Source organism: Ictidomys tridecemlineatus, chromosome 12, assembly GCF_052094955.1.
Source record: "Ictidomys tridecemlineatus isolate mIctTri1 chromosome 12, mIctTri1.hap1, whole genome shotgun sequence".
NCBI classification, from domain to species: Eukaryota; Metazoa; Chordata; class Mammalia; order Rodentia; family Sciuridae; genus Ictidomys; species Ictidomys tridecemlineatus.
Window position 1 is genome coordinate 1637407 of NC_135488.1, and position 12176 is coordinate 1649582.

General features: G+C 43.7%; 1 protein-coding gene across 6 annotated transcripts in view; it reads right to left on the reverse strand.

Moving 5' to 3' along the window:
- Positions 1-12176, reverse strand: part of Kdm3a (lysine demethylase 3A) — a 44589-nt gene that overhangs the window by 18144 nt on the left and 14269 nt on the right. For 4 of the 6 annotated variants that reach the window (XM_040270648.2, XM_078027924.1, XM_078027923.1 and 1 more), the window contains exons 7-12: positions 11984-12056; positions 11791-11879; positions 8162-8213; positions 6102-6148; positions 4953-5116; positions 2600-3117 (exon numbers count right to left, since the gene is read on the reverse strand). In XM_040270648.2, the coding sequence (XP_040126582.1) occupies positions 2600-3117; positions 4953-5116; positions 6102-6148; positions 8162-8213; positions 11791-11879; positions 11984-12056 (943 nt within the window). Of the gene's footprint in view, positions 1-2599; positions 3118-4952; positions 5117-6101; positions 6149-8161; positions 8214-11790; positions 11880-11983; positions 12057-12176 lie in introns of those variants that run through there. The other 2 variants (XM_078027925.1, XM_040270650.2) reach the window with 2 other exon arrangements.

Here is a 12176-nt window from a genome sequence, read left to right on the forward strand (position 1 = left end):
TCTAGTTTTAAGATGAGTTTTTTACAGCACTCTTTTAACAAAAGTGAACCAATCACTTTCCTACACAGATCCTTGGCCTACAAAGTAAGGGCTATTTTCTAAGGGCATTTAAAGACGGCACTTAACTCCTGACATGTCTTCAATTCCCTGCACACACATGCTCCCCTCAGCAGACAGGATTGTGGGTAAGCTCGCTCAGGTGAGTTCTAACCTGTGATGGGTAGGAACTGGAGAAGAGATGTTAACAAGGTCCTTACAGAAGAGGAGAGCAGAGGTAAAGCCATCACAGGACAGGGCAATCACTGTCTGCCCAGCAACAGAAGAGAATCCACAGCGAGCCCAAGACAGAAAAGCCCCTTCTCCTCGAGAACTCAGCATACAGAGAAGAAGGAAGGAAGTAGGTTCTTGGGCAAACAAAAACAACTTCTAGGGAACCAGGAGAGAGACCAGGCTGGGAGAAAACTGGAAGACAGACCCCAAACCAAAGAGGGTTTTAAATAAAGGAAGTGTTCTCAATAATTCCCTTAGAAGTGATCTGTTGCCTCTCTTGTACAGCAGGCCTGATCACCCCATGACATGCTGAATAATGCTGGAACTGATGGTCCTAGACCCTTAAACACCCTCACTCGGTTACAGTGAAAGAAAAAAGTAAAGAAATGAGAAAATGAAGGAGATTAATAGTTCAAGGATAGAGTTTTCATTACTCAAATGACATCACCCTTCAAGTTGGACCAGGTTCCCTCATCTTTTTTGCCCTGGCTGAAAAGAGGAAACATCTAGAGCTATGCAAGATGAACTGCCTACATCTACCCCTCAGTGAAGAGAGCAACTGCCAGCGCCTTCCATGCTCGCTCACAACAGAGCCAAGAGAACAGGACAATGCCCTGTTCCGAGGAGCCACCCATGTACCTCAACAGGAAAAAGGCATGGAGCCAAGGAGCAGACTCCTGTATTGTCCAGCTTTCCAACAGCCACAGCCACACTCATGGACACAGCTCGGAGATCCTGGAGGGTTTCCCAAAACATGCTCACTCCTCAGCTACAGACAGCAGGACCTGCTAGTCCAGGAGGTGTGACTGGGTTTTCCTTTCCTTACAATCATGCTAGATGGAGGACAGCTGGACAGCATATTACGTGAGACAAAGCTGGACTCCACTCCCTTGTGAACCCCTCATGTGCTTAAAGCTAGTTGCCTGAGGGCTGATGACTCAAAAAGAATAAAAAAATAGAACAGATACATGCTTACGAATATTCACTTCATTTTGGGAGTTACATAACTCCTGAGGAACAGTATGATCTTATGCAAATTAGCATCTATATTAACCTAAACCTCAAGAATTAAGAAGATGGGGTACAAGAATCCCCCTAGGCCAAGAAAGTTCTTTCTCTTCCTCCAGTTGTACACTATAAAAGGCCAAATCCCACCACTTTGCCCTCTAATTTCAGAGGCCTGCAGTAAATAAATAAAAAAAATAGTATGGGCAGATTGATTTTTTGCTGACTCAAATGAACAGGGTTTAAGTTTTAAAAACTTAAAACTACTCTACACTAATTTTCCCAATTCTGGTAATTACCAAAATTGTGATAATTCTGACCACCATTTAAGGCACCTTTAAAGTATAAAGGCTCTGCACTTTACCATGCTGAAGCCACTTCATTCTTCTAATTCTAGCAACACAGTCAGATGACCTTCATTACTGAAATGCACCCCAAATCTATCAGTACCCCTTATCTAAAAGGCTTAGGGCCAGAAGCGCTACAGATTTCTGGCTCTTTTTTTTAAATCTAGAGTATTTATGTATGTGTAGTGAGACACTTGAGATGGGACCCAAGTCTAAACACACAATTTCACATATACTGTACAGACACAGTCCTGAAGGTAATCAGATCCACTACTTTCAGGGTGTCAGCCCTCTGACTGGGAACATCACACAAGATCAGGTATGGAATTTCCCACCTGCAATGTAACACTGACATGCAAAGAGTTTCAGATACTGGAACATTTTGGATTTACAATATTTGAACTAGAAATGCTCAACCTACAGTATGAAGCACAGTACTACTTTCCCTACAGAAAGACCTTTTAGTTTGAACTGGTGAGTATGCAGTTCCTCCACTAAGTAAAGTGGCACAGCAGTTCAGCCCTATCTTTCAACATCTTTAACCAACACTCCCTTTTCCAGAGTGAGGATGCAATTCTGTAATCTGTTCTTAAAAATTCAGATCTAAGCTTGTGTGTAAGGATGAAGTGTCACCTCTTCCCCTCTAACCTGGACATGACAGGAAAATCGCAGCAAGAGTTGAAGAGACAGTAATCAGCAGATCACTTTAGGTTTCATTTTTAAAATACTTTCTTACAATGAAAAGTTGGGATAATTATCACCTAAGAGAACCAGTGGCGTCACGGTGAAGGCTATGATGGAATGCCTCCACTTGGCGAGGTTAACAGACACCAGCCCTCAATCACAGCACAAACCCATCCGTTTAACACAGGCTCACCTGAACTTCCTCTACAGAGTCACTTCCAAGTATTCTATCACAGAGAACAAAACAGACACCACCTCTACCCTCTAGCAATGAAGACTTTAGAAACACTCACCATTCTGGATTTTATTGTTGCTTCTTGTACAACAGCTTTCATTGTCTACTTTTCCAGAAGTCTCCTTTACACTCTGAGACTGGCAACCTAAAGCTGAAGGTTTGACCATTTTTCCTGCACAACTATGAGAACTATCACAATTAACACCTGCTTTCACGTCTGGCTTCTCTGAAGAGACATCAGAGGTGGAAGGTGCATGTTCTGGGTGCTTCTGCAGCTCGGGGGTACTGACAGTTTCCGCTTCTGCCCTGGGAGAAGCTTCTGTAGGTGAGCCCTCCTTAAGAAGGCCAAGGGGTGGCTGTGGAGCGGGCTGCAATCGGCCTTCCTGCTCAGTGTCCGTCTTGGGTTGGTCAGAGCCAATTCTGCGCTCACTTAGAATCTTCAGGTCTCCAGGCCCAACCTGAGCAGGCTGTGAGGAGGGAAGCCCTGCTCTGCAGACATCTGGTTTTGTTCTCAGTCCTTCAGGCTTTGTGTTTAGACAGGAAGAAAGCTCTTCTGGTAAACTCTGCTTAGGACACCTAGAAAACACAGGATGGCAAAGCAGCACATTAAGGCCTCTTTCAGCTCTCTCGATTCCAAAACCAACTGTATGTTCCCTTCAGCAACCAGCATGGATGAGAAGGCTGCTTCCACAGAGAACTCAGGACCGGTTTCTGTGAGCCAAAGTTAAAAGTCATCAGTCAACAACTCACAGAAGTATCTTAAACCAGAAAAACACAAGGGCTACTTACATCACAGTGAACCTTAGTTTTCCCTCAAAACAAGAACCAAAAATTATATTCAGCAGTTAATCTCAGTGGTGGTTTTCAAAATGTCAAAATTACGTCTCTGCAGGGCCCATTATCAAAGGTTTTTTTTAATATTAGAGAAACTTCTGAACTTTCTTATATAATGAAGATTATATTTAAATTTGAAAGATATAACTAGTATTCTTATTGCTTGCCAAGACTTGGAAATTCAATCTCATGGCAGGCAAATGTGTGAAGATAAAAACTTTCAAAATACGTGTATTAGAAATACTAGGTATCAGGCTGGGGCTGCAGCTCAGTTGTAAGGTGCCTGCCTCACATGTGTGAGACACTCACTGGGTTTGATCCTCAGCACCACATAAAAATAAAGATACTGTGTGTTTATCTATAAAAGAAATACTAGAAATCCCTTAAAAGGTAGCCACCCAATATTTAACCAGCAACAGAACAAATCCTGTTCGGCCCCAACCCAGCTGAGGTGGTTAGGACCACAGCAGATACTACAGTGGTCGATGACTGACTGATTCACAGACTCACTCTGCACCACCCCATCTTACTTGAGATATCCTTGAAGGACTTCATTTCTTCAGGATTCATTCTAGAATTCTTGCTTCATCAAATAATACAGCTTTATTTGTACTTTATTTTTCCTGCCTCTAACAGAGGATTCGTTCCTGAAGAATAATTTCTCATAAACAAGCATTCCTATCAATCTTCTGTTTGGGGTGGTACTAGGAATTGAACCCAGGGCTTCACATAAGCTAGGCCGTGTTCAACACTGAGCAATGAGCATCCCATAGTATTCATAGCATTTATAGTAGAAATCTCAGTCTGGCCATCAATAATTTCCTGATGTCCTCTGTTGTGAGACTGCTTTCCTTGCGCCTGAGTACTACCTTACCACTCTCCAGGTATCAGCATAGGAACTTGTCCTTTGTCTTTCCCCCAGCAAGCAACATACTCAGCCACTCTCCCACGTTTGGGGACAGTCTTCCCAACTCGCCTCTCCACACCACAGTCTCTAATGACCACATCTTGCCTTGATCATAAGCCACCACCACCTCCCAGAAGAGGGCCTTCCCTCTCTCTGCACCATGCTCACTTGAGCCCTCATCACACTTGACATCTCTTATTTAGTACCTCCACCTGTCAGTGACACCATCACTCACTGCTCCCTTGTGTTTCAGTCCCCTCTGCCACATCTCTACACTTGACCTCAGTGACAAGGCTGAGAAGTGATTCTTACCTGTACCTGGGGTTGACTCAAGTCTAGGTGGCCCCTCATTGTACCCACATCTCCTCCCCAATACCCACTGACCTTCATCTTCCACATTCAACCAATCCATTCTTTTCTCCTTCCGAGCTCTACCCATCAGCAGCACTCCAACTGGTCCCCCACACCATCACAGAGCCCACTCCTGTCCTTCTACACTGCTTCCTGTTTTCCTGTGTGCTGTCTACACTTTTCACCACTGAAGGAATCTGAGTAACCTCTCCTCTCAGAAACTTATGAAAAACTTCCATGGACAACCCGAGACGAAAACAGTGAACCATGACCAAAATAACTGGTTGTGATTAAGTATCTTTAACACAGCACTACTCACCCTTGAGGAATCTTTGCTCCAAGGTTGGGTGGAGAGTTGGCAGTCTGAGGAGTACTTTGCTGTCTTGGGTCTTTACTAGGAGGGGTTGCTGCGGTACAGCCAAGCAGGATCTCCTTAAAAGCTGTTGTGGGAACAGACTGTACAGGACACATACTGGGAGAAGCCTAAAAGATATCAAACCAAAGACATTAAAAGGGAAGTCCCTAGCTAGAAATTTGAATTGCTAGCAAAATTCAAGATTTGCTTGGTTTAATAATACCATCACCAAATAAAAGGCCAGCACAGTAAACAGGTGATAAGTCACAAAATCAAGGACTCACATCAAAAGGCTGTAAATAAACCACTTCAGCTTTCCAAAAACCTTCAGTGTTCCTACAAAAGATCACAATCTGATCTTTTTCAGACCTCAATCGTATGCCAGGAAAACACAGTTATATATCAACTGTTTAAAAATGCAATGCACAGAAGTGAACTTTTGGTGACAGTCTCAGTGGTGGCAATGTCACATGCATTTGTTTCAACATGACGAGTGCCTACCAGGCACTTACTGCGTAGACTGGCGGGAGACCTGACCTCGTAGGACTCCTATAGGCCTACTGGGTACAACATAAGCCTGTGCAATGCAATAGTGGCTGAAGACACGACTCTTGATCTTAAGTGGCTCATCAAGTCACAAACGTCATTCCAAGCTGCAAAAAATATTAAGTCATGACAGGCCTACGGACAAAGACAGGAGGACACCCTCCCCTTCCCTCTCAGATGATTACATCTTCACCAAATTAACACATTGGAAACACCTCTCTCCAGTTTCTCATCCACAAAAATAAACTTCCCACCCTGACACAAGAAGAGGTGCATGCAGGACACTTGCCATGGCTGCACCATGTGGCACAGGCTCCCCAAGCCCCAGGTGTAAGTCACACCTCTCCGTCACCTCTGTGGGTGCCATTTTTCTCTCTCCTTCCACCCAACCCAAAGAACCTTCAAACTTTCTTCTTCTAGTCATTAGCTTCTAAAATCTGATGTAGAACTTGAGCCCTGACAATTCTAAATATATTTAGATGTCATGTACACGAGTCTTTTCCTCACTTATTCTGGCAGCCTGGAAAATACGCCTGGCATGGTGGCATAACCTATAATCTCAGCTACCTGGAAGGCTGAAGCAGGGCAATCACTTGAGCTCAGGAGTTCCACACCTGTTTGGGTAACAGAGCAAGAGTATCTCAAAAACAACACAGAAACACCTGAATAGAACTTAACCACTAACAAAGTTTTGGCAGAGCTTCAAGCTACTTAATTGCTGAGTGATCTTATTGTATGTTCTGCTATTTCTCATTGCATGTTCAACTTTCTTCTCCTTAAACATGAACCTAGTGTTCTCCAGAACATACATGTTTGCTCTTGGACTTAAGGGAATAGGGGTGGAATACAAGCTTGGGATAGTCAACTGTACCTCTCTGGACTGGTTTCCTAATCCTTTAAATGAAGAAATGAGCTGTGTATTTCTAAATTCTCTTTTGACTATTATTTTATAATTCTCTGGTAATCACGTATTAAAAGGCCAGCCTCCCAAAGTTTAATTGCCAAATCTTTGTGTGTGTATGTGCTGGAGATTGAACCCAGGACCTTGTGCCTACCAACTGAGCTATATCCCCAGCCCAAATTGCCCAGTCTTTACCAACACTCATTTCAGGCTCACTCTTACCTTTCCTCAAAGCTACCATCTTACTCTGAATATGTTCAGAGTTGATGCACTCACACCTGTGCTTGAATTCACTACTGAGAACATCATTAGAAAGACTAGACCAAAACATCTATGCATAAATTTTGACTACAATGTCTGTCAAACTGCCAAAAAATCTCTCCATCTCTCCCATTTCCCATATCCAATCATTCAAACCTTGCCTCTATTTCCAAAATATTCAATCTATCCACTTCTTTCCTTGCCATGCTATCAACACCTCTCCCCCTGGACTACATATCTTGTAGCTAGCCTGACTTCCTTCCATCTCTGCTAATCCTCTGCTTCCTGCTCAAAATTTATTCTACCACTGAGGAATCTTTCTCAAATAGAAGTCAATAAGACGGCAGCACTCTGCTGCCTGCAGGAACCCCATGTGTTCCAGACTGTCAACTCCATCGCCCATCCCACTTCACTCTCCCCCTTGCTCATGGTCCTCCTGCTGCACTGGCTTCCTCCCTGGTCCCAATCTTCAAACAGCCCAAGCCTCTCTAGCCTTGCTACTCCCTCTGCCTGCAGTCTTCAGTGGCTGGCCAGTTCCTGCAGTCACCCTCCACTGGCTCAAATGGCTCCTCCTCAGAATCCCGATGACTCACTCCAAAGTAGGTCCCATGAGCCACTACCCTACTACTATCATACTCCTACCATGCTTAACATCTTTCTCAATCATTTGTCACACTGTCAAAGTACCTTCTACTTAGTTACTGTCAGTTTCACAAGGGAATGTACACTACTTATGGGCAGAGGCCCTGTCCCTGTGTCTGTTAACACCACTTCAAAGCCAGACATAAGGCAGATGCTCAATAAAAACAAGACTGGCGGAATGATGTACCAGTGAACAAATGCAGTTAGCACCTCGTATTTTTAAACAGATATATAATAAATAAGTCTTATGAGTTAGCTGAGGCAGTAATAATGGTCAGTGTTTCTCATAAGCAAATATTCATAAAGTGTTTGTTGGAAGGAAGGAGGGTGGGAGGGAGGGTGGATTGGCTAGCAAGAAGGAGAGGAGCAGGAAGACCTGTTGTGATGATGGTGACCACCTCACCAAGGACAGCATCTAAGAGGCCTGAGGACAACACAGAAGTGACCAACACTGAATTCTGGTGTTAGACCCTGGTTTGAATTCAGTCTTGACAATTCCTGGCACACTAATCTCGCACAGTTAGAGTAACAAAGCATACTTCACAGGATTGTGCTTTACCATAGCAGCTTGACACACAGCAAAATCAATTTTGGGTTCAACAATCTCAATGCAGAAAAATTCTGCAGAAGTTTTCTCAGCTGCATCACTGTGTGATAGAATTCACTTAACTTGGAGTGCTTTCCTTGAAGCAGCTTAAGGACACCCCTGCGACTTGCCTAAGGTGAAGCTCCATGGGATGGACACTGCCTCCCAGCCCATCATTACTCCTGTGTACACCTCTGCACTGCCTCTGACTCAGAAAAGGTCAAAGTTTCTCCTTACCTGAAGAGCTTCCCTGAAGGTCTTCTATACCAGTCATGGCAATAGTTCCTCCCTGCCAGCAGACGGAGATAATATAATTGAGTGCACGACAGTTTCTTACAAGGGCACTGCTGGCTCACTCCTCAGCAGACCTCTCAACTAACCAGGCAGCATCCAAACTCTGAGGAATAGTCTGCTAGGCAGAGAAGACCTTCAAGGAGCCAGCTGCCACTGGCACACAGGCTTATCTCATCCAAAAGGACTCATATCAGGGCAGCCCAGGATCGTGCCTACCTAATCCCAAATTCCTGCTTCCCACGACAACCCTGCAAGTCAAGCCTCACGGCTCAGCGCACCTGGGAGGTGCCAACAGGAAGAGCCAGGCTGTGTGCTGTGGTGCTTCCACTCACCCCACACATTGGCTCCTCCATTCCTTCACCTCTTCAGGCCCCCTGGAGTCGAGGCCAGCTGGGTTTCCTACACTTGCCTCATTCTAAGAATCACCCAGGATTAAAAAGAATGATGATATGAAAAAATACTCAAGGAGGCTACAGAAAAGTATGTGTTTAGTTTATTAAAAAAAAAAAGAAAAAGAAAAAGAAAAACAGGCCTCCGTGATATATGATAAGGAAAGGAACAAGGAAGGATTCCAAAACAAAGAGTTTCTGAGAAGCACAATGACAAGTGAGGTTTCTTCTTTTTGTTGCATTTTCTAAATAAACCAAAAACTCTAAAATAACTTTAAAAATCAATGTCAGACTTCTAAGACTTCTAATACTCCAGGTAAACATCTAAGACCTCCAATTTCTATTAGAATAAGATGCCTTATTCAGTGCTTAAGAGCTGACACAGGCTTTTTAAAACATGGAATTCTGTTTCTCATTTCAGATGCAAAGGTTAAGAAATTCATCCCCAGGCTGAAGTTCAGGCTTACACTTTTAACAGCTTTGTTGTGCCCAATATATCCACTTGTTGCTCCTGGGTATATGGACAGTCCCACTCCCTGCCCTTCCAGAGCATGCGTTGGGCAGAGGATCACATCACACATGTTCGTACTACCACATTTCACAAGCACCTCCTTGAAGGTTACAAATTTACTCCACCCCCTTTCTGTCGATGATAAACCTGACACTCGGAAGAACTGACACCTTCCCCCAGGAAGCCCCCAACCTCAGTTCTGTCCATTCTTCCTCTCCAAATAAGGTCTCCCATTTCTACCCCATGTCCCCCAGTGCTCTCACAACCCTCCTTTCCATGCCCCTTGACTGTTCCCACAGATAGCCACTGCATCAGGTAGCACTTGCCTACTCCCAGTAGCCTTGGCAAACTGGCCTTTACTGGTCTCTACCCTAGATGGCTAATAATTCCAATGTCACACCTGACAGACCTCAACTCCACCCAGCTTCTCACCAGGGGGATTAATTGGCAATGACCTCTCTTGAGTTTAACTCTAAGATGCAACACTCACTTGCTGGCTTGGCATCCCCTTCACAGTCCTCAACCCAGAGTCTTGCTTCTATTTCCTTCTCCCACCAGCTCAGCCCTTCTAAACTGGGGGAGCACACAACACCATGAATGACCAACCATGTCCCTTGCACTTTCTAAGCTTCAGCAGTTTTCTACCCACTTTTAGGAAACACCCTCGTCCTCAGTCCTCACACCTAGTCTTCCAATGGGCCAAGTCAACGCTGCCTCCAAAGCAGCTCTACATTTCCTCAGTTCACTGACTGGCTTCATGCTCCTCCGTGGTCAACAATCCCACTAACTTCACCTGTGCCCTCATTTCTATCCAATCCCCTTTCTTCACCCATCATCCGTAAAGCTCAAGTCCATCACCTAAAACTTAAAACCCCTAATACCCTAAATCACCCTCCATACCTAACTGCCAGATAAAACTCAACTTGAGTCTGCTGTATCTCTCTCTCCTTTACCCTTCCTTCTATGCTCCTCCAGCCACATGCCCTCTAAGAAAGGGACACACTCTGAGAACGTATGCCTATACTACTCTGTGAGGCAGGCACCTGCACAGCTCCTGCTCAGAGCATGCCCTCCAAGCTTGTGGAACACTATAATCCAAACACCACCCCCCCCCAATTGACTACGGGCTCTTTAAGGCAGGAACTCCAAATACACTTCAGTCTTTAGGACCAAGTACCCAGTCGTGGTGAGTGTTCAACCTTGTAACTCGAAGGCAAAATTAAAACGTAATTAACACTAATTTCTATAATGACTTTTTCCAACCCAAGCATCCACCTTGGTTTACAAAGCTTTTGGAGAGGTATCGAAGTTCCTAGGTAGGATCAGGAAAGCCCTCTGGCCACTAGCCACAGAGACTACTGTGTGCTACAGCACAGTGCTAGCTCTGGTTCTAGTCAACACTGTGGTCCAGTCTGCCCCCAACATGAACCTTAATTCCCTCACTGACCCTGGTCCATTACCCATGCTGTTGCTCCTTGCCTGGCTCCCAAGACCTCAAGGTTCCTTTTCAAATATTGTGGACACTTTAAAAAAAAAAATCTTTATTTTATTTATTTATTTTTATATAGTGCTAAGGATCAAACCCAGGGCCTCACACATACTAGGCAAGTGCTCTACCACTGATCCACAAGCCCCCTGTGGATACTCTTAACAATAATATCCTGATCAGTTTTAAAAATCTAAACTTTACCCTGGAGCACAGCATCATGAAGGTTTTTGTGGTGCTGGAGGCATATCCCCGGTTTGTCTTGCACATGCTAAACAAGCCGTCTACTACTGAGCTTCAGTCCCCACCCACAGAAGTATTTTAAATAATCATACTAAAGGAAATATCCATCAACACAAATGCATTTTTATCCCAAAGTTCAGAAAGTCATTTGTACTGGAACAGGTCCTAATGGTTGAACTCACCTAGAGAGAAACAAAATTTCTTGATCCAAATAGTGACTATTTGGGAACAGAATTAAATTTGGCACCTGAATCCACATGGCATTCATGGAAGCCCAAACCTTTTCTGGCAGAAATTATAATGGCAAATCAACTATTTGCTTTGAAAAAACCAGTACATTTCCATACCTAATCATGAAAGACCAATGAAACTTCCTTATTATCAAAAGATCAAGGGGTCCATTTCATCAATATCCAATCTACTCAGAATTTTAAGATTCTTTCCCTCGTCTCCTTCCAATATAACACATACAACTCAATTTACCTTCAAAAACTCCTTCATGTAGTGAAATTGTCACATCTGCTAAGAATTTCCAGGAAATATCCCCAAAAGGAAACCTTAAAATACATATATGTATATTATATCCATCTACTATATACTACATATATATAGTAGATGGATATAATGCCTTTATTTTGTTATCATGCGGTGCCGAGGATCGAACCCAGTGCCTCCATATGCCAGGCAAGCACTCTGCCAACTGAGCCACAACTCCAGCCCCCAAACTTATTTTTAACGCAAAAAATAGTGAACTAGAAACTTATATTATCTCCATCTGCTGCAGTGTAGAAATCATGGCCAAGATCAGGAACTTGCACAAAAGAGTGGACAAGACAGCACACAGCCAACAGAAAAGACATCTATCTGACTACTACAGAGTCTGGCCATGCAACAGCAGAGCTAAAGAAACTTTACACAAATGACGAAAGCAAACCAAGATTACCTCAGAACAAGATTTTGCTTGTTTGGAAACCAAGCTTCCATTATTCTCAGAAGACTTCCGTTTTACACCTCCAATTCTTGCAGAATTATCTAAAATGTGCAAAAATAGGTAAGCTGGTTTCTTGTAGCATAAGGAAAATAGAGAAAAGGGGGAAGGAGAAGAAAGATTTTAATTAGATAGTACTGTATCTTACCATATGTCACGAAGTTATCATGTACAACTTCAACATGAATCAGTGAGGGATCGACAATTTTCAATGCTGGAATCTTAAAAACAAAAACAAAGAGGGGCTGGGGTTGTAGCTCAGTGGTAGAGCGCTTGCCTAGCATTTGTGAGGCACTGGGTTCAATTCTCAGCACTGCATATAAATAAGTAAAATAATGATA